Source organism: Nematolebias whitei, chromosome 6 (genome assembly GCF_014905685.2).
Source record: "Nematolebias whitei isolate Nwh7 chromosome 6, NemWhi1, whole genome shotgun sequence".
Lineage (NCBI taxonomy): Eukaryota > Metazoa > Chordata > Actinopteri > Cyprinodontiformes > Rivulidae > Nematolebias > Nematolebias whitei.
The window spans coordinates 32,335,519-32,358,678 of NC_056503.1; the positions used below are offsets into that span (position 1 = coordinate 32,335,519).

The following is a 23,160-nucleotide window of genomic DNA, read 5'->3' on the forward strand; positions in this document are numbered from 1 at the left end:
TATATATATATATATATATATATATATATATATATATATATATACTAAAATAAACTATTACTTACTACTTGTACTACTATTCCTACTTCGCGTTTTTATACTTATCGCAGGGCTTCAGGGTACGGATCCCCCGCGACAAACGAGGGACTACTGTATACGAATTTGTCCTACTTGCATCATTATATTATACCATGATGTTGTTTACCATGTATTTTTTGGACCTTGTAAATATTATATTTCATTTTCACTTTTGGTACTTGTTCCCTTATTGCATGCTTTAGTATTTTTTATTTTATTTTTTTTCTTTATTGAGTAGAATCGGTTCTTCTCTTCCTGAACATTTCATTGCATTGTTGACCTTGTGTTAACCTGTATATGACAAATAAACAGCAAAACAGACATTACTAACAAGAACAACTACATGACCAGACTTAAACTCTGTATGTTCATGTTATGCAAACCTATTTCTGTTTTGACTGAAAAATTTTCAGGGTTGTGGGCGGGTCAGTATTTTAGCAATAGCTAGAGGTATAATTACAAATTCTGTCCCTGTTGTTGTCATTTTTTTGAATAAAATAAAGAAGTCACTCCAGGCAGAAGATGATGAAAATTGCACTCTGTCGTTATGATGTTGATAAGCTAATGGATTTCATAAGCAACTAATGGGGGGCTGAATTAGTTTGACGGGGGCCCATTGAATGAGACAAAGCTACATGAGATCCCTGCTAATGCAACGTAATGGCTGATATGATTAGAAATGAGTATTTATTTCATAATGAATCACTTGGCTGCATGATGGGAGAGTTATTTTCTTTATTTGCATGGTTTAATGTATAATAATAATAATAATAATAATAATAATAATAATTTTATTTAAAAAGTGCCTTTCATGACACCCAAGGACACTTTACAGTAAGAACAAAGATCAACAGGAATAAAGAATATAAAATACATAAAGAATATAAAATACATACAGAATATAAAATGCGTAAAGAATATACAATACATACAGAATATAAAATGCGTAAAGAATATACAATACATACAGAATATAAAATGCGTAAAGAATATACAATACATACAGAATATAAAATGCGTAAAGAATATAAAATGCATACAGCAGAGTTAAGGATAAGCGAGTCTAAAGAGATGTGTTTTCAGAGCAGTCTTGAATAGAGAAAGAGAGGTGGTGTTTCTTAAGTCAGGGGGTAGAGAGTTCCAGAGATGAGGAGCAGAGCAGGTGAAGGCCCTTCTCCCCATGGTGGAGAGGCGGGCAGAGGGTACATGGAGGTGTAGTGAAGAGGAGGATCTGAGAGAGCGAGAGGGGATGGAGATGTGTAGGAGGTCAGATAGGTACGGAGGGGAAAGGTTGTGGATAGCTTTAAAAGTGAGAAGAAGAATTTTGAAGACGATGCGTGATTTAACCGGGAGCCAGTGGAGCTGCTGCAGGACAGGAGTGATGTGGTTATAGGAGGAGGTTTGAGTGATGACACGGGCAGCTGAGTTCTGGACCAATTGTAGCTTCTGGAGAGATTTGTTGGGGAGGCCATAAAGAAGGGAGTTGCAGTAGTCAATCCGAGAAGTCACAAGACTGTGAACAAGGATGGCTGTGGAGCGGGGTGTGAGAGAAGGGTGGAGACGGTTAATATTTCGGACATGGAAATAGGCAGACCGAGTGACGTTGTTGATGTGTGAAGTGAAGGAGAGAGTGGTGTTGAGGATGACACCAAGACTCTTGACCTGAGGCGAGGGGGATAGCAGGAGTTGTTAAGGGGGATGAGAAGATTTTCTGATTTTGAAAGAGAGTTCAAAATCATATTGGTATTTATGACCACATAGGGTTGTTCCTCTTTCAGCTTGCTCAGTCAAGGAATGAACAAAAACCATTTAGGACTGACCTGGATTGTACAGTCCAGGATTTTAGCAAGAGATCCTTTAGAACATGTGGGTTGTGTGGTTTCAGTAGATTTGGTTTGCTTCCCACAGTTGGCATCAGATAGATATTTAGAGCAGTGTTTCCCAACACATTTCTCGAGGAACTGCATGTTTTAGTTGTTTCCTTGCTCCAACACACCTGATTCAGTGATTTAATTACATCCTCGAGTTCTGTAGAAGCCTGTCAATCACCCATTCATTCAAATCAGGTGTGTCAAAGCAGGGAAACAACTAAAACATGAAGGATAGTGTTCCTCAAGGACAAGGGTTGGGAACCACTGATGTAGAGGATTAGTAGAATAGGTGAACACCTCAAAATCTTTGTACATCTCAAAAGCAGGCAATGTTGAGTGTATTTACTGTCTTAGGAAGGCCTCTGAATGATATACAGAGCGGGTTCAGTCCACATTCAGTTTCACATTGTCCAGTTTGGTCAGATCCATCTCTGTGCATATACATTTACATACAAAACAAATTTTTAACACAAGTTAACATTTTGGTAAACTTCTTTTTAAAATTCTTTTTACTTTCTCGGTTTTTACGTTTTTGTTTCATCTTCTCTATTGTTTGTATGTTTGTTTGTGTGTGGATCTGTAAAAACAACTAAATAATGCAAATCAAATCCTATGCCATGCTATATATGTGTGTGTGTGCAACATTTCTGTTTCACCAACGGCATGATACCTCCACATCCATGATAAAGTGTCAGTGTAAATAATTAACCGGTATCCTTTAAACCAACTTCAATGTACAAACATTTATCTAACCATCAGTTTTTCCTCCTGAAGTCTGTTTGCTGCCATGGTTAGCTGCAAGCCTCAGTGGAGGACGAGCGCAATGATATGCTTGGAAAACGGCTTTTGTCCTACCTTTTACTATAGGGAGGAGACCCCACTATACTGAACAATTATCAACTCATCTCCAGACTTTGTATTCTAGCTAAGCTTTTAGAAAAACTTATAAACTCTCAAGTCAAGAAGTATTTGGATTTTTTTAACATCTTACCTCCCCATCAGTGTGGTTTCAGGAAACAACACAGCACGACGACTGCTTCACTTAAGGTTTTTAATGTTGTTGAAGCACTGGATGCTAAGGATTACTGTGCTGCACTTTATTTAGACCTGTCTAAAGCTTTTGATACTGTGGACCATGACATATTATGTCATAAGCTCTCAGAAATTAGTTTCTCAGACCGCACTATTGGTTGGTTCTCTAATTATCTCAGATCGGAGGCAATGTGTTCAACATAACAGTACTTCTTCCAGCTATCTGTCACCAGTGGTGTACCACAAGGCTCAGTCTTAGGACCCACCCTCTTCACAATCTACATAGGTAATGTAGGTCAGATCATTCCTGATGCATCCTTACATTTCTATGCTGACGACACACTTGTTTATTGTCGAGCTAGAACAGTTGATAAGGGTTTTAAGCTCTTACAGTCTGCATTCGACATCATCCAGTCAGATTTGTTCCGTCTCCAACTGGTGCTAAATGCTGATAAAGCCAAAGGGATGTTGGTTTCAAACAGGAAGTTTGTACCAGCAGTCCTTCCTTCTATCTTATATACGAATGGTGTTCTTATTGAGTTTGTCGATTCTTACTAATACTTGGGTATCTTGGTCGATTCACATCTCTATTTTAAGTCTTGTGTCAAAAACTCTGTAAAGAAATTGAAAGTAAGACTGGGTTTCTTTTATTTTAATAGATCCCGTCTAACTCTGAATGTTAGGAAACAGCTTGTAATTGCTACTTTCCTTTCCTTCTTTCACTACAGTGACATTATTTACTTGAACGCTCCTACAGCCACCCTGCAGATGTTGAATGCTGTCTATCATGGTGCACTAAGATTCACACTGTATTTATTAATAAATACAGGGTCACCATTAACTTCACACAGCCTCTCCCACTGCTATATTTTCATCTATAAATCACTTCTTGGACTGTTGCCTTCATATATCCTCCTATATGTCACGTTGTCAGTGCAGCTACAGTGTGCACTCTCAAGACATCATTACCTGCAGCGTCCCCTCAGTGTGGACCGAATTTGGCAAAAAGGCCTTCTCCTTCTCTGCTCCTGTAACCTGGAACGCCTTGCAAAAAGATCTGAAGCGGTCGACTTTGATCTCTCTAAGTGATTTTAAACAACCGTTAAGTTCATTGCAAAAATCAACGCAGACGTGTTCCCGTTTTCATTATTTTACATCGTTTTATAATCTAGCTTGTTTTTGTTTATTTTCTGTATCATTTCTTTTATTTACTTTTCATTTTATATGCTTTTGTATGATTGTCTATTGTTGTCTGTTCCTCATCTGTTTTTTGATTAAAATAGGTCTCTCTTGTAAATGAGTTCTTGTGACTCAATGAGACTAACCTGCATAAATAAATGTTGAATGAATGAGACTGACCATTTTTGTGTAAAGGCAAAAATAAAATAAAAATAAATAAAAATCATTGTCAGAAATAGAAATTCTCAAATTATGGAAGACAACATTATCATATCAAACCTTCATGTTTGCAAAGATAAAAATGATAAAAAAAAAGGATTTATCTCCTCCCAGGTCCCAATGAAATAATAACTTGCTATTCACTCAAACTCTTGTTCGAATTACGTGTCGTTAGGTTCGTCTTGGTTCTAATCAGATGAAAGGTGAAGACGGTGGGAAAGATGCTTATGTAACAGCAATCTTACACAAGCTAATCATTGCCAGCGTTATCATTAATAGAAATTATGATTGAAAAATAGTCTAAATTGTTTTATCCTCCATTTGTCTCTGAGCCATAAGAACCTGTATGTTTTCTGCAGGGGAAGGAGACGACAGAGGAGGAGGATGAAATCGCAGTGGGGATGGATAAAGGCTTCATGGACGAATTCTTCGAACAGGTTTGTTTCACACACAGTCCCAATGTCTCCTCTGGTCATCTCTCCTTGTTTAACTGGGTGGAGAGAAGCTGCCACCATGAATTAAAGCTCAGATCATTTGGTCATCAGAACACTGCAACCAATCTCGTGTTGTTTTCTGTTGGCTGATGATGCTGCCACCTCTGATGGAGGAGTTAAGACGAGTCTTGTTCACCACTGATGGTAGGATGGAGATGATTGATGAATCGGGACCTTGTTCTCAGTAATGAGGCCGTCGCTTCAATCGGTGGTGGTGAAGAGAGAGTTGAGTCGAAAGGCAAAGCTCTCGATTCACTAGTCTGTCAGTGTTCCAACCCCCACCTCACCCTCAGCCTTAGAGACAGGGTGAGGAGTAGAGCTGCTGCTCCTCTGCATAGAAAGGAGTCCATTGAGGTGGTTCGGCATCTAATTAGGATGCCTCCACCCTTTGGAGGCTTTTCAGGAATGTCCCACTGGGAAAAGACCCCATAACTCACTGGAGGGATTACACAGTATATCTTCCTGGCCTGGGAGCACCTTTGGGTGCTGCAGGAGGAGCTGTAAGGTGGTGCTGGGGAGAGGCATGTCTGGGTTTCTCTCTTGGACCTCTTGCCTCCGCTACCTGACTAAGATGGAGATGATGCTGTCAAATGTGGTATGCATCAATATGCATTTTATTTCTTTTGAAAAGGCCGTCATTGATTGTGTTAGTCTCACTAGTGATCTTTTGTTTTACTTTTTCCTGTACAGTTATTCTTGTACACAGTTGCTTCAGTATATGTACGTTTAGGAGATCTTTTTTGCCAGAAGCACAAACTGATCATCTTTGCGTTCTCTCAGAGAGGGAGGTCTATTTTATAGTATGCAGTTGGGATCTCTGGAGAGATGGAGGCCCACTGTGAGTCACTGGTCATACAGAATCATGCTGACTGTACTTTATCACATCTTTAATGCCTTTTTAATGGACTCTATCTCCCTCGGTGAGCTAAAAGTAAAAAGTGCTATTATTCAGATTTGGTTAGACTTTTACTGAAGCGTTCAGTCTCAATCATTTATCTTCTTATATTTTATGCGTCCATATACACAAATGTGCATGTCATTTAGCGTACATAGTTTCTTTACCTTTTGATGTTCTTCAGTTATGGATGGAAATGCTGTTCTAAAGGGAGATGAATCATCTGAGGTTGAATGCCTTTTAACATCATTTGTGATGGAGGAGGGCTGGAGAACAGCACTTTGATATGGGTTTTCAAAGCAACATCAGACGAACACAATGGAAGAGAAGAGCATTTCAGCCGAGCTCCATGTGCTTCTGTGCATATACTTAAAATGAGACAACTTATTTAAAAATATATATCTTGCATGTTGGGAGCTTGAGAGTTTATATTTACCGGTAGATACTCAAAAAGTTATTTTAAAAGAAAACTCAACCATCTTAAACAGTGTTGTGTTTAAATGAAGGTCGTTGTTCTGGTCTGTTGTGGTGAAAGAGTTGAGTCTGCACCTCACCGTACCCTGGTGTTGTTTTTATTATTATTGTTTTTAAAGCACAATAGAAACAAACGCTCTGATTGCGAGGCTTTAAAATCGATGGGTTTGATTCTTATGAAAGAGACGCACATGACTAGTGTTTCTCTCTGGCCATTCAATGGTCTGCAGTCTTCTTCTTTTGGCTGCTCCCTTCTTCAGGAGTCGTCACAGCAAGCAAACTCACACAAAGATTTAGCAGTTGTTTTAACGCCTAGGAGAACAGATGTTGGGGGTTAAGGGCCTTGCTCAAGAGCCCAGAGTGGGACAAATGAGGGTGGAGGCAGGTGTGGGTGCTTCACCTTTCCAACCCACACTTGATGGAACAGTGAAGGGATTCAAACCGGCAATGTCCCAATCACAGACTTTCCTTCAATAACCTCTGTGGACCTGCAGTCTGCTAACATTGACTTGACTCAACCTTGTCTGAGTAGCTTACAGTATATAAGGACCAAGCTGGAAGTGGGTGGAATCACCCAATAGACTACGGATCAACATCAAGTTGACCCCCGCCCAAGGAAAAGACCTTGTAGCCTCTCTAGTCTTGGAGCCACTTGGGGCTCTTCAGGAGGAGCAAGAGGGGAATGTCTTTTCCTCCTTCCTGTTGCCTTCACACCCTGATCACAAAATAAGCATCTGTAAATGAAATAAAACGAAACAGTTTTCAGTCCTACACCCTGACTTTAGGCATTTTGAAAATAAAATTAAAATTTCCATCATTTGTGTTTTAATGATAAAAATTGTTTACAAATGCCTAAAGCCAGGGTGTAGGACTGAAAACTGTTTCGTTTTATTTAATTTACAGATGCTTATTTGTGATCAGGGTATGAAATGTTGCACGCGCCACTCACTGTACACAACTCCCACAGCATGGTTCATCCGCCCCCATGCCTGCATGTTGGAGAGGTGCCTTATGTTTTTCATTCTCCAATTTTGATGTCCTCTGAGAAAACAAAAAGAGGTTGCAGTAGTACATTTTCATCCAGTTGGATGAATTTCAGTCGCGAAACAAGTTTCACGTTTGGTACAGTGTAGAGACAAATGCCTCACAGTTAACCCAGTGCCACCTTTTTAAATCAAAAATTCAAAACAAAAGTTTAAAATAATTAATTTTAACGCATGAAAATGTAAATCTCTGTATTTTTTTTTGTTCATTTGATATCTCCCGCCCTCAAACTGTCTGCTATCATATTAACGTACTTTCCGCTGTACACGTCGCACCGCCATATAAGTCACATCAGTCCAAATACAGTATGCCTAATAAAGTGGAGAAAAGAAAGTAAAATAAGTTGCTTCGGCGATTGAGTCACATTTATTATGTGTCACCGTTGACGCGTCACGTTTGTTATGCATCACTGCTGACCACCCGGAAACATGGGCCGATGTTGTTCCAAAAATCGATTGGCTGCCAAATGACTGCCGCGGGAGCGTGCACGGGAGGACTTTAACAAGAATTTAACATGATTAACACTTAAAAACAATTGCTTGTTTACTCAAAATTATAGCAAATGTGTCTCAGTTCAGCTTTTCCTTAATAAACGCATTTTACCGGTCAAATCAGCTGCATTTCAAAAATAGATTTGCGGCTGCGGGAGCACGGAGGGGGAGGACTCGCTGTGCATTTCATCGAAATTTAACAAGATAACCACTTAAAAACAACCATTTGTTTGCTCGACATTATAGCAAAGATGTGTCTCAGTTGAACTTTTCCTTAATAAATACACTTTAATGATCAAATCAGCTGCTTTTCTCCTGGGCAGCGCAACAAAATGCAGCTGATTTGACATTTGCTCCAGGAGTTCGGGAGCGAGACGAAGGTAGCTCCTTATGGCAAGCCAAGTGTCTCATTAATAGCCACTTTTACCTACTAATGAGACACTTGGCTTGCCATAATACTCGAGCGCCCTCTAGCTGCTGAAAATGGTAGTGTTCATTATTTTTCATGTCAGAATGAATGAAATCGTCAGATCTCAGCCAAAAATTGGGTTATAAATATGGGGAAAAACCATAAACAAGTCGCTTCGCTCTATAATCGCCGGACATGCTAATTTATGCAAAAAGGTGCGACTTATACAGTGAAAAATACGGTATAGAAGTTCAGCCTTTTTTTTTTTTTGAGAAATTTTAAAGAAGATTCAGGAATTAAAAAAGGCAGAAAAATCAATTTAAGGTTGAGGTAAAAGTTGAGTAAACCCCACTTCAACAAGAGAACAAGGTGTACCGTAAACGGTTAAGATGCGTAGCAGCAATGAAGAGCGGATGATGTGAGCCGAGTGAGTCTCACTTTGATGGTCTGTCTGGGTTCAAGGAGGTTTGAGTCCAGACCTCTGCAGCCTTCTGTCCTCTCCTCCTGACGCTCTGACCCTCGGAGGGCCGGGGCTGGGTTCATAATGTTCGTGGCATTTGTGTAAAACATGAAGGAAGCTGTGTCTGCTTCAGCACAGCTTGAAATATGTGTGCACGTGTGGATGTAATTGCCTTTTATTGCTTCTGGAAAAGAATGCAGCGTTCTATAATTGTTGAAAGGTTCTGTGAAGAAAAAAATCAATGTGATTTTTTTTTTTTTTCAACAAGTAAAGCCTGGAGACTCAATTATTCTCTGGTCCACCATGAGACATGTCCTTTTTTCATCAGATTATTTTTTTAAATCCAAAACTGATCAAATATAAACAGGGCATGGGCGAGCATTCTTTTATATCCTGCCACCATTAAAGGTGGGCAATCATTTAATTTTCTTTGTTTGTGTTTGTCTTTCTGACTGTTAGCAAAATATCCCATGAACCAGCAAAAGGATTTTAATGAAACTCTCTGAAAGTTGCCATTGGACAAACCTCTACAACTGAAAACTGTTTGAACTAAACCCTATTCAAGATGGCTGGTGCAGACAGGTCATCGTATCAAACACAAAAATAACTAAAGCTCTATTAATTTAACAGATACTGAGCTGAAATTCAGTTCAGTAGTAGCTGAGAGTCATTCCCAACACACATTCTGAGCACTACGCAATTCACAATATTATTGCTTAAATCTTTGTCATTAAGTGCTGCTGTCAACCACGTTTGTCTGTTAGCAAAATATCTCATGAACTACTGGACTAAGTTTAGTGAAACCACCAGCAAGCATTCATTGGATGTTAATTTACAACTCTTTAGCATTTCAATTCAATAAATTTTATTTATCGGTATATAGCAAGTTGTCTCAGGGCACTGAACAGAAAGATTCACTTGCATAAAAATCAGTTAATAACAATATTTATCTAAGGAGCCAGCAAACTGCTTCAAGTTCATTTGGAGTCAACCCAATTCAAAATGGCTGCCACAGCTAAACCAAATTAGCCAAGACAAAAATGACTGTAACTCCGTTACTGAGCTAAATTATGATGTGGTAATAGTGGAGAGTCATCCATATTTTATTCTGTGAATGCTAAAATATCCCGTGAGATGTGACATTTCAAAAGAGATTACACAAAACATCTTTTGCAAGGTTTGACCAAAACAGATTCCACTCTTGTCAGGCTGTTAATTTATCTTTTCATTCAACTTGTGAATAAAACAGCACGAGCTTGTCCAGCATAAATGTCTATGGTGTTTATTAATTATCAACCAATCTCCAGACTTTGTATTTTAGCTAGTTTTGGAAAAATTGATAAATACTCAAGTCAAGAAGTATTTTGATTCTAACATCTTACCACCTCATCAGTCTGGCTTCAAGAAACAACACAGCACAGTGACTGCTTCGTTGAACGTTTTTAATGATGTTGTTGAAGCACTGGATGCTAAGGATTACTGTGCTGCACTTTATTTAGACCTGTCTAAAACTTTTGATACTGTGGTCCATGACTTCTTATGTCGTAAGTTCTCAGACCTTGATTTCTCAGCACAATGACCACTTAATGACTCAGTTGGTTTTCTAATTATCTCTCAGATCAGAGGCAATGTGTTCAACACAATGGTGTTTCTTCCAGTTATTTAACTGTCAACAATTGTGTACCACAAGGCTCAGTCTTAGGACCCACTTTCTTTACAATCTACATGGGTAATGTAGGTCAGAACATTCCTGATGCATCCTTACATTTCTGTGCTGACAATACAGTTGTTTTTTGTCGAGCTAAATCAGTTCCTAAGGTTTTCCAGCTTTTACATTCTGCATTTGACATCATCCAGTCAGACTTGCTCCATTTCAAACTGGTGCTAAATGCTGATAAAACCAAAGGGATGTTGTTTTCAATCAGGAAGTTGGTGCCAGCAGTCCTTCCTTCTGTCTTATCTACGAATGGTGTTCCTATTGAGTTTGTCGATTCTTACAAATACGTGGGAATCTTGGGCGATGCATGTCTCTCTTGTAAGCCGCATGTTGAAAACTTTATAAAGAAACTGAAATTAAAGTTTAGTTTCTTTTTCTGAAATAGGTCTAGTTTCACACTGAATGCTAGGAAACACCTTATAACTGCTATCCTTCTGGTCTTTGACCATTTTTTTAATTATTCATTTATTTACAAGAAACACAATAAAACAAATTCATCAAAAAGAAAAAACATTGAATGAAAAGGGTGCAGAAAGAAGAAAAAAATTATTATAATAGCTGCCCCTTGTTTAAAAAAAAAAAAACTACAAACAAACAACAACCTACACTTGAACAATCTCCAAATTGAAAACAAAATACATCAGGCATTCTTCACCTGGCACCATACTTTCCCAACATCTTTAACTTAATCATCTTTTTAAACATAAATTGTTTTATAAATTTTTATGGTGACATCAAGACAATTCCACAATCCTGTTCCCTGAATTACAACGCAGCTCCTCCAGACTAGTTCTAAATGGAGATTTTACAAACATTTCCATTCCCTTAAGGTTATAACGACTCTCTTTTTTAATTCAATTCAATTCAGTTTATTTATATAGCGCCAAATCACAACAAAGTTGTCTCAGGGCACTTTACAGGAACATTCACATACATAAAAGCCAATTAATTTAAAACAAATTTTAATTGAATATTTGGGGGTTATATTTTTATGACCTTTATACATGACTTGTAAAATACTATATTCAACCAAATAATAAAATTTTAATTATTTCAACTGATGAAATAATATTATTTCATGGGGGACCATAGCACTTACTACTATTAATTCTTATAGCTCTTTTTTGTAAAATAAAGATAGGATTTGTAATTGTTTTGTGTGCTTTCCCCCAAACTTCAATACAATAGATTAAATATGGAACAATCATTACATTATACAATATATGCAAAGCTTTGTCATTAATTTTTTAAACTTTATACTGTAATGCAATTGATTTTGCTATTTTTATTCTTAAATAATTTACATGAGATTTCCATTTCAGCTTCTCATCAATAACACCCCAAAATTTTATTTAATTATCTCTATAAATTTCAATACTGTCAATTTTAAATGGGACTTCGATAAGTTTCTTTCTATTACTAAATACAGTATCATGTAGCTTGTTTTTTTCCAAATTTATTTTGATATTTCCAGAGGATAATATGGGATATTTCCAAATTTATGGTGACCAGTGTGATATTATTTACATGCATGCTCCTGAAACCACCTTGCAGATGTTGGGTGCTGTCTATCATGGCGCAACAAGATTCATAATTGGTCGTAACTATCGTACCCATCACTGCACCCTGTATTCACTGGTTAACTGGTAATCATTAACCTCACGCAGACTCTCACACTGGTTTATTATTTTCATCTTTAAATATCTTCTTGGTCTGTTGCCTTCATAATTCTCCCCTACATGTCACATCATCAGTGCAGCTACATTGTGCGCTCTCAAGATACCATTACCTGCAGCGTCCCCTCAGTGCGGACTGAACTTGGTAAAAAATATATATAGGGGTATACTCCGCTCCTGTAACCTGGAACACCTTACAAAAAGATCTGAAGTCGTCTTCTTTGACCTTAAACAAAAGTTAAGTTCAATGCAAAAATCAATGCAGACATGTTCCTGGTTTTAGTATTTTAACCTAATTTTATAAAGTAGCTTGTTTTTATTCTATATCATTACTTTAATTAATTTTTCATATTATATGCATTTTACAGCTGTTTATTGTCGTGTGTACCTTATCTGTGGTTTTGTTTAAAACAGGTCCTTCTTGAAAATGAGTCCTCGTGACTCAGTGAGACTAACCTGTAGAAATAAAGGTTGAATGAATGTGTCAAGTGCTAAAACAAGTTTAATAAAGAGTTAGAAAGTGCTTATTTTCAGTTTTTGTTTCTATCCTAAAAAGGATGTAGGCATCATTTCATCTGTCAGCGATTCTAACCTGGATAAATAAAGGCTAAATGAAAAAAAAAAATTCTGTCATGTCAGGCTCCTTTCACCTGATGCAAGAATGAAATGAGCAGAAGCAAGAAAGTGGATCTGTTGCCTCGAGCTTTCTTTTTTAAAAATATTTTCTTACATTTTAACAGATGAAAATCAGACTTTTACTACAGAGTAGCTTAAATCGTCTTTTAAAATCTCACTTTGGTCTGAAGTCCAAGTCGTAAGATCCTGCTCATTGACAAAGACAAAGTAAATAACAAACGTTTGGCCATTAAAACTCTAAAATTAAAATGGGATCACAAAAGAGAGCCAGATTTTGACTTTTGACTGACTACGACATTTAAATATCTTACTTATGGGTTGCTTCTTATTGTTTATAATCCCAGAAGGGTGAGAATTTAGAAAAATTCTAGTCTTGTGATTTATTTATTTTATACAAATTTAATAAATTAAAGATTATCGTAGGCAACACGGTGGAACAGTTGGTAGAGCTGCTGCCTCTCAGCGAGAAAGTTGCTGTATCAAATCCTGGCCGGGGACCTTTCTGTGGCGTTAGCATGTTCTCTCCATGCATGTGTGGGTTATCTCCAGTTTCCTCCCACAGACCAAAAACATGCATGTTAGGCTGAATGGTAACTCTAAATTGTCCCTAGGTGACAGTGAATGGTTGTTTGTCTCGTTTGTCTCTATGTGGCCCTGTGATGGACTGGAGACCTGTCCAGGGTGTACCCGCCTCTCGCACAGTGTCTGCTGGATATGGGCACCAGTGAACCCCACGACCAGGAAAGGAAGAAACGGGTAAAGATAATGGATGGATGGAAGATTATCCTACAAGACATCCTGATGTGGCAAACCAAAGGAACCTTTCTTACGCCTTATGGCAAAGTAGCCGCACACCAAAATGGAATTTTGTTTCTCATTTTTCAAGTTATCCAGCTCACAACATGCACACACGGACGGACGGTTGGACGAACGGAGGATATTTCCAATTCCCCCTCTTTGCTCTACGACGAGGGACAACAAAAAGTGTGCTGATGCTTGCTGTCTGTTGCCCTGTCTGTGTGTGAGATTGTTTGCCTTTGCATGATAATGAGCTTCTCAGGAGCCTCTGAAATTGTTTTTCTCCTCCGTAAATAAAATTTGTCTGATGTCTTATGAGAGCTCGGAGGCGTGCCGTGACTCACTAACTCATGGCTTCTAAACAGCTTCAAGTGGTTTCAACCTCTGATTTCTTTCTACCATTATTTGTTCCCTGATTTATTATTTTTCTAACGTTTTGAGTTCCCCCTAACTCCCTAACTCTTACAATCTGCACACTTGATTCCTCTGGTTTGTGGTCTCTCTCATGTGGTATTTCAACGCCAGTTAGGCTGTTATTAAAAGAAAAACTGATTAAATGAGCAGCTAATTATGGAAATAATTCAAGAGTAATGACCTGAGCCCAATGACGGAACTTCAAAGAGCAGAGCTGTAACAAATGCAGAGGGAGGTGGAGGTCTAACAGAACACCTGATGTATACGTGTGGAAATGAAATTCACATGGGTTGTGGGGCAGAGCAGGTGTGAAGGAGGAGAACGTGATAAAAAGGATGACAGCCCAAGATGAAAGTTCAGATTTATGAAGCCGTCGACAGATGTGAACTGCTGCTCCTCCAGCTGTAAGCAGGAGTAGCACAGCTGGAGGACGAGGCAGCGGGGAGGGAAGTGATTGGTTAGAATGTCAGACCTGCTTCTTTATGGCAGATTATGCAGAGGTCAGGATCAAAAACCCAAGTGGGACGCACTGCCAGCATGCGAGGATTCAGGAAATAATCACTTCTGTTGGTGCTCTCTGATGGAGGTGAAGTGCGCCCGTCAGAACTGGGCCTTCTCCTCTTACGCACAGCAAATAATACACACAAACTGACAAATACAAGTCAAAGTTGCAACAATGATCGCTCGCAACAAGATTGCAGTAGTCTCTCGTTTATCGCCGGGGATCCATACCCTGAAGACCTGCAATAAGTGAAAAACCGTGAAGTAGGAATAGTAGTACAAGTAGTAAGTAGTAGTTTATTTTATTATATAGATATATATTAATGCGTTTTAAACCCTTACCACAATCTTGCAATTAGGGGTGTAACAATACATCAATTTAAATCGATATATCGATTAGTAGATTAGTAGATTATAACAGGATAATTATGTATCCAACATAGACACACACACAAGCAAGTGCATGATCACCTGTCTTTCAAAACAGCAGGCAGTAATGAATAATATCACCTTCTTTATAGTTCCTGGGTCCTCTCAGGACCTTCTCTGAATATTTTACCTACACTGACAGTTTGAAAAAGATGTGAAAAAAATGACTAGGTTTTCTTGGGAATGAAAATAAATCTTCAAGTATTTATTTACTTTTTACTGTCGGTGAAGTAGGTGATATGAATATTGGCAGGATTTGGTTGGTTAACTAGATTGTGTTCAAATTGAGTCCAGACATCACACGCTTGCATAAATACACGAGATTGCGCCAGTTTCGCGACGTCGTAGAGGAATATTGTTTGAAGTTTCATAAAACCCAAAACCCATTCTTCGGTCTGCATGTTCACATAAACCAGCTTCTTTCTGCGATTTGCTCTAATGTGATAATTACCTCCTCGGCTCAGTCTCTGTCAACATCTGTCAAAGTAATCTCTGCTGCTTCCTGCCTCGCCGCTAAGCACATCTAAAGCATTTCTTGCTCTCTCTCTCTGCCGACAGGTAGAAGAGATCCGAGGTTTTATCGAGTCTCTGGCAGAGAAAGTTGAAGAGGTGAAGAGGAAGCACAGCGCCATCCTCGCCTCGCCGAACCCAGATGAGAGTAAGGCCGTTTGTCTGGTGTCTTTTCTCGTCTTTAATTCATTCTCTTTCAGGGTGAAAGGGTCAAGATGGTGAGACCCTCGTGGCTCTAATAAATAATGTGCTTTCACTCCGATGAGACTCGAGTGCCTCAGAGGTTCCAGGTGAAGCGCCGTCATTTAGTAAGACGTGTCATTAATGATACCCGATATAAAGATTTCTCACTGAATGGTAGCGGTGAAAGCTTTTTATGTACTTCTAAGTTGTTGTTTTTTACGTTTATTGACTGCTACTCTGCAGCTTGAGCTGCTGTCAATCCAAGCTAACATTTATCATCTTTTATTCTTACTTATCGAAGTCACTAAACATGGACTCCAGTCTTTTTAGGCTGTTGTGGATCTTGTGTGAAACCCTGACCATTTTAGCCATTAGTATGGAAAGTAGAGACCGTTCCCCTTTAAGTATTGGTTTGCATCTGAACTGGGAATTCAGTTTTAGCTGGCTGTAGCTACTTAAGACTTTAGCAATTAAATCATAATGTATTTATCTGTCTAGTTAATAGAATAATCAAATGTACATGTGCCAAGCTGGTGGTTCTCAACTTGTTCTTTCTGGAATCCCCCCAAATTGGACCGACAAATGAAAGTTGTAACACCTTTCAGGCATCAAAACCTTCTATACTTTGACAGGCGTTCATTTCTGCGCACCGCGACACATCAATTAATGCATTGTCCACACAAAATTGTTGTTTATCTAAAGGTGATCTTTTTATTTGCTGTTTCTAACAATATTCTCAAACACTGCATTGTTTCTAGACGTGTCTTCATCCTCACAGAAACAAACAAAAAACTGACCCAAAACTTTTTCTAGTAACTATACCAGGTGTTGCTGTAATTCGGCCACAAAAGTACACCAAAAACAGGAAACAAGTTGTGGAGCGTGGGCATAAAGCTTTCATGCTGGGTGTGAATACAAGGAGAAGACGAGTAAGCCCTCAGGCCACAGGTTAGATTAGAGTTGGGTTATGGCATGAAAGTTTTCAGAAAGTTGCGTTTTGGTCATTTATGCAATAACAAAGGTTGAATAAAAAAAAAATACAGTTTGGAGCAACTAAAATGTCATTTTCATGTGGACACAAGACTGAAGCTATATAGCTTTTGCTTATTTACAGAACTCTGTTCCCGTGTGGAGAGAGCCCAAAGAATTTTCTTTCGGTTGCATTCCATCCATCAATCATTTCCCGTCATGATTTTGGTCTGTTTTGTGTTTGTTTTTGGAAGTTTTGTTATTTGTTTTTGTGTGTATAGTTATAGTCTTGCCTTTCTTGTTGCATCTTTTTTTTTTCATTTCTTTTTTATTTAGTTTTATCCCTTTGTCATTTGCCATTGTTTTCCTCGTTCATTCTTCTTTTCAGCTCTTCACTTACACCTGCTCTGTTGTTGTCATCCCAGCTGTTCTCACTCAGTAATCACTCCTTCCAGTATGGATACCCTTTGGTCTCTTTAGTTCATTGTCAGATCCACCTTTTGGTTCTTTAAATCCCGTTTAGGTTTTTGCTCAGTTTATGTTTTGCAGTCTTTTCAGCCTTGTATTTTATTGTTAAAGTTTTTAGTTTGTACCTTTGTTGAAAAAGAAATATAAGAAATGGTAATTGTTAGGTTGTTGAACATTGATTATTAAGCTGCACTGTGTTGATCTATGAACCTAACTATTAAAGAACATGTTGTGATTTTGGGTGGTCATCAATAGCTCATTTCACAGAATCATTTTGCAATACGGTCGCAAAGACAAGTACTTCTTTTAGCTGCCACTGTTGATTTTTAAATTATTACTTGATACAGTGTTGTGGGACCTTAGGAGACCAGGAGCGCTACGCATAAAATGTGTCCAACATCTGTTCTAAACCCCACAGCTGGCTGGTCTCAAAGACCATCTGTACATCACACCCCTTAAGACCAGATGCTGACTTACCCTGTAATGCAACAACATTTACGGCTCTTTTACCACCTCCCTTGGTGGCTCAGAAGCATAACAGCAACAGGTTGACCCCCATGCTGCCCCAGTCCTTTTATAAATCACCCTGATGTACCGGTAGATAAATGGTGTTTCAAGAAGAACATGAACTTTTTCGTGAAAGGGTTAAATGTTTTAAAGCCAGTAGTTGTTGTCTTAAGGTGAACAAAAAGCCTCATGAAAGAATCTGGCAAATAAAACAAAAGGACTCAGTTGTTTAATGTAAACTGAAGAAATAAAGAGTTTGTCTGTGAAGCAGAAACCCTGCCAAATGAAAAATGTCAGAGAATCCTTGAAAACTTTGAGCCATCCTGTCTACCCGTCAAGTCATCTCCGTACTTTTCAGGAAATTTAAATATTTGCGCTTATTTTTGTTCATTTCTACATTTTTCTTCTTTCTGCCATATTTCTCATTTTCTGTCTCTACTTTGCTAATTTTCAGCTGTTTACCACTTGGTTTTTGTTCGACCGTTGCCAGACACTTCAACCCATCTTCCCTCCCAACTGTTTGTGCTCCTCGTCACCTCTTCCTCTCTCGTTTATGTCAGGACATTGATCTGGACCCCTGCGCTCACAAAGTGATTCTTACTCACAGTAGTAACACCACCGGCCCCACTTTCTCTCACTGATCCTCCACCTCCTGCCTACCTGACAGGCCATTGATTTAGTTTCTGCACCAGCCAACAGATGAGCTTTTTAACTCGCTCCGACCGTGACTGACATGCAGCGTGAAGCAGAGCGGCACAAGGCAAGGTGTCTAGTTTTAAATGCTCACGTCATCCCCTTTGTAGCTACAGTGAAAGCTCCTCGTTTGCGTGTGTCAGCTGGATAAAGGAAAACAAAAAACACATCAGACATCATTTGATGGAAAATGTCTGTGGGTTGCTTTTTAAAGAAAGATCACTGTTGTTTATTTCTGCTTGTTGCATTGAAGCGACGGATAGCTCCTCTTTATCTGAGCAGAGTTTAGTACAGTGATATTTCTTCTATGAATCAAAGTTTTACACAAATACTTAGCACTGGAAAATGTGTTTAGTTCAGAAACACAGCTGGAAAGATATGTCAATAGTCTCTAGAGGTATGTTTACATGGACATAATGAATGAATGAATGAATGAATGAATGAATGAATGAATAAAAGAATGAATGAAAAAATACTACTATTATTACTACTTCTACTACTTCTACTACTACTACTACTCTTACTACTACTACTACTACTACTCTTACTACTACTACTACTACTACTACTACTTCTACTAATACTAATACTACTACTACTACTAATACTACTAATACTACTACTAATACTACGAAATCTAAAAGTTGCAAATCAAACAAAGCATGTCTGGCTCAGAAAACATGCAGAAAGTTAAAGACCTGACTGACTAATTCACATTGGCTGTGAGGAAATAAAAGCATCACAGTACCACTGATCAGGAACAGATGCAGGGTGGGGGAGAAGACCAGAGATGTATGTATGGCAAGTAGTTCTATTATTTAAAAGGTACAATGAAAAGTACCGTGGCAAAGCTTTAGTATACTTGTTCTAATTTCATGATGTCAAGCAATATTTGTTCACACTTGCATTCAGCTGCAGTGTGTTAGTAATAGTAGTAGTGGTGGTGGTGGTAGTAGTAGTTGTAGTAGTAGTTGTACTTGTACTTGTAGCAGCAGCAGCAGTTTTGTTGCTGCTGCTCTTGTTGTTGTGTTTGTGTAAAGGTTGAATGAACACAAAGGCATTATAATCCCTTCCCGCACTCTTGCAGTATTCTAAATGCTTTAAAAGAGCACAGCATGTCATGATTTCAGCTCTGTCTCCTGCTGCACTTTGCTATCTGCAGCTGTGGGCTGCACACAGGTGCAGCAGGTGCTGAATTGTTTTAAATAATTTATTTTAAATATAAATTACATGCCAATAGTGCAGCTCATCCATCAATTAGCCAGTTGCGTGTCACGTCCAATCTTATTTTGAAAAACCACAATAGAGCGAGACCGTGATAAATGAAACGTGAAGCAGCGAGGGACTACTGCACACATTATTCTATATCACATTTTATCCACCCCCTTTAATGAAGCAAAGCAAATCCTCACGAGGGAATCACAATTTATCCTTTGTGCTTGATTTTCTCCCCACATGTTGTGTTTTTGCAGCGTAAGAGTAGATCAGGAAGTTATCAGGTGGAAATGGGAGCTGAAGCTGGTTCCTCATGAACACATTCCTCTAGTGTGTGAGGGGGAGACACAAATGGCACAAGTGGATTGAATGATTGTGTTATTTGCTCTGTTTGTTGCACTGGTTGCTTGCTTAGTGCAGTGCTGCCTCTCATCATTTTGACAGATGAAGCTTCCCTTTTAAGATGGTGTAATGGGAGGTCAAAGGTTGGATGTGAGTGCTTTTTCCAGCAGCAGCATTTTACACTTGGTTGCTCTCAGGGGAGGCAGAATGAAATCCAACACAGCTTTTTCAAGAGCCCCAAACAGGTACTTGATTAATCAGCAACAAAATAGTCTAGGGTTTGAAAATAAGACAACTTATTTCTAATATTAGATGGTAATTTTACTACACCCAAAGAGGAGGTTTGGCTGTCTGAGCACTTGTTTTTACAGGTCAGTCGCCTCAGGTGAAAATTTATTTCCATCACTGACTGAACATTGTTGGATTTTATACCTGGATTATTGAGCATTAACTTTGGTATTTCCATTACTGTTTGTTGTGGAAAGAGAAGTCAGTGATTGATATTTCATAAATCATTTAATCTTTTTCTTCAAGAGTTAAGCTGTCCATTTCTACTTGCTGCTCAAGAAGATGGCTTAAAAGGCCTCTGCCATTTTACAGACAATGAGCTAAATTTTGGTTAGTTTCAAGCAAATATTCATCCCCAATACAGAGTGCTAACAGATCCATTCATACATTCTCCTTTACCTGCTTCTCTTTTCTGCGTCATGGCTAGAGTTGGTTTCCGTCTCCAGCAGTCCCTGTGCGAGAGGGGGTGTTTGTGGGGGAAGGGGGGAGAAACAACCATTCACATTCTCATGTTGTAGGAATACTAGAGTTACCAATGAACCTTTGATACACATGGCCAAGACCATGGTGTAACGATTCTTGTTCTTCTTGTTCTTGTTCTAGTTGTTCTTTGTTCTTCTTTCTTCATGTTCTTCTTTCAGCTGTTGCCTTGTCAGGGGTCCCTACAGCGAGTCATCCTCCATCTCACTTTGTCCTCTACATCCTCTGTCCTCACTCCAACTACCTTCATGTCCTCTCTAACTCCATCCATATTTATCATCTTTGTCTTTTTACTGGCAGCTGCATTTCTAACATCCTTCTACCAATATACCCACTGTCCGTCCTCTGGACATGTCAAAACCATCTCAGTCTGGCCTCTCTAACTTTGTCTCCCAGTTGTTCAGCCTATGTTGTATCTCTGATTGATCCTAAAACAACTTCAATGTCAAAATATAGATAAAGGTTGATACAAACTCTAAATACCGGTAAATCTTTACATTTTTAGTTTCACATCACAAAGTTATTCTTGCACATATATTATTTGTGCTGTAAACTCTACAGCTAGCTGCTGCTGCAGTTGATGCTTATAAATATCATACATAATAATTTATTCTTTCAATGAATGCACATCTTCCATCACCTTGCATGTCACAGTTTTAAACAGTCTGTTGTGTTTGTGTTGCAGATGACTCTCAACTACTACCACCATCAATGTTTGTGTTGGCTAAGTTGGGTGAGCTGTGGCAGCCTAGAGTAGTAACTCCAAAAGTTGATCAGTTGTAGATGTCCACCCAATGATTAAATTGGGAGTTTCAGTTTATGAAATATTTTGCTAAGTGTATTTAAAACACAGTAAAGAAACATCAGCCTACTGATTAGAAATATGCTGAGGCCCATGAAGTGTTTGGCATCTGGCAGGAAACACGAGATATGATTGTGCACTGAGATTAAAAAAAGATCCAAATTTTTTTTTTTTTTTTTTTTTCATTTAGCCTTTATTTATCCAGGTAGTCTCATTGAGCCACGAGAACTCATTTTCAAGAGAGACCTGTTTAGGGAGCACATGGTGGGGGTTAAGGGCCTTGCTCATGGGCCCAGAGTGGGGCGAATGAGGGTGGGGGCAAGTGTGGGTGTTTCACCTACCCCACCCACAATTTTGATGTTGTCGGGGCCGGGGCATGAACCGGCGATCTTCGGATCACAGGCCCACCTCTCTAACCTCTGCGCCACCACTCCCCAATGCTTTTATGCTCCTTCCTTCTTTGTGCATTAGCACCATCTGAGATGAGCAGCTTTCTTTAAGACTTTGTTTTAGAGCTGCATAAATAAACAACTTGAAGAGAAGAGCTTTTTGACCTCGCAAAAACAATAGTAAACATGTTATTTCTTAGGGTGAAGTGGTGTTACAACTGAGATAAAGCTGTCAGAACAGAGGAGAGAATTTCAGCACCAACCAAACACATTTTTTTGCTCATAGATTACTGTAAATGTACCTACTTGTTCCACTTTGTCTATTTTCAAATTTGTATGTTACTTTAAAACCTTTTAGAATAAGCAGTGCTGTCGGTGTTAACTTCAAAATACTGTACTGCATTTTCTGTGAAATTGCAATGAGTGCTTAATGACTGCTGAAGAAACTGATACCGAGATGTCAAATCTAAAAAGAGCAGAACACTAGCTAAAAGCTAAAGGGAGCAACATTTTTGCTAAAAAGCTAAATGCAAGTTAAAAGCTAATAGTATCAAAATGCTCAATAAAAGTATCAAAAGGCTAGCTAAAAGCTAAATGTAGCAAAAGACTAAAAGCAAGTGGAAAATGACTTTTTAAATAGCTCATTTTTAACTAAATGTAGCAAAAGATTAGCTTAAAGCATAAGTAGCATATATGAAGCTTAGTTAAAAATAGTAAAAGGCTAGCTAAAAGTACAAAAACATAGCTTAAAAGTATGTAAAGGTTAATTAGAAGCTAAAAGCAACAAAAGGCCAGCTACAAACTACAAGTACCAGAAGTATAACTAAAAGCTAAAAGAAGCAAAATGCTAGTTAAAAGTATCAAAGAGCAAATTAAAAGCCCAATGTAGCATAAGGCTAGTTAAACCGTTAAAGTATCAACAGTGGTGGTGTTGGAGAAAAATATTCTTGCTTATCTTACTCAAAAGAACTGCACTCAACGTCAGAAGATTTTTAACCAGGATTTTACTTGCAAGCTCAGATTTTCAGGACAGGTAATGTAAATATACATGATGTACACTCAAGTCGTGATAATCTGTCTCGAGCTGCCTCCTTAGCTTGCTTTTATATCCTTATCAGTTCAACCGAGTTCAGAGTGCAGGAGCCTTGGAGCCAGCTGCATGGTGCAGCCTCACTCAGCTCACCCAGCTCTCTCCACTAACCCAAACATATGGTTCATGGGCAGAGATAATATTCTCAGCCATAGTAATAAAAACATCCATAACCTTTGATCAAAAATCCTCCTAACAGGTGAGCACAGCTAACCAAAAGTTTAGCTTTGCTAACCCATATTCTGTTAACTAAAAACATTGATTCATTAATGCTAAACTGCTAAACAGGTAAAAAAATAAAAAATAAAAAGTGTGCTCTAATGCTAAACTGCTAAGATGACTGTCACTCAGTCTGCGTCACTTGTCTTTGTGTCCTTCCTGTTGAGGCAGCATGGACCAATCACATC

General features: G+C 38.6%; 1 protein-coding gene across 1 annotated transcript in view; it reads left to right on the forward strand.

Annotated features, from left to right (window-relative positions):
• The first annotated feature begins 4,749 nt into the window (after positions 1-4,749).
• stx1a (syntaxin 1A (brain)) overlaps positions 4,750-23,160 on the forward strand; it is a 66,920-nt gene continuing 48,509 nt past the window's right edge. Inside the window, exons 1-2 of the mRNA XM_037677524.1 lie at positions 4,750-4,816; positions 15,376-15,475. Coding sequence (XP_037533452.1) covers positions 4,781-4,816; positions 15,376-15,475 — 136 coding nt within the window. The 5' untranslated portion in view covers positions 4,750-4,780. The remainder of the gene's footprint in view (positions 4,817-15,375; positions 15,476-23,160) is intronic.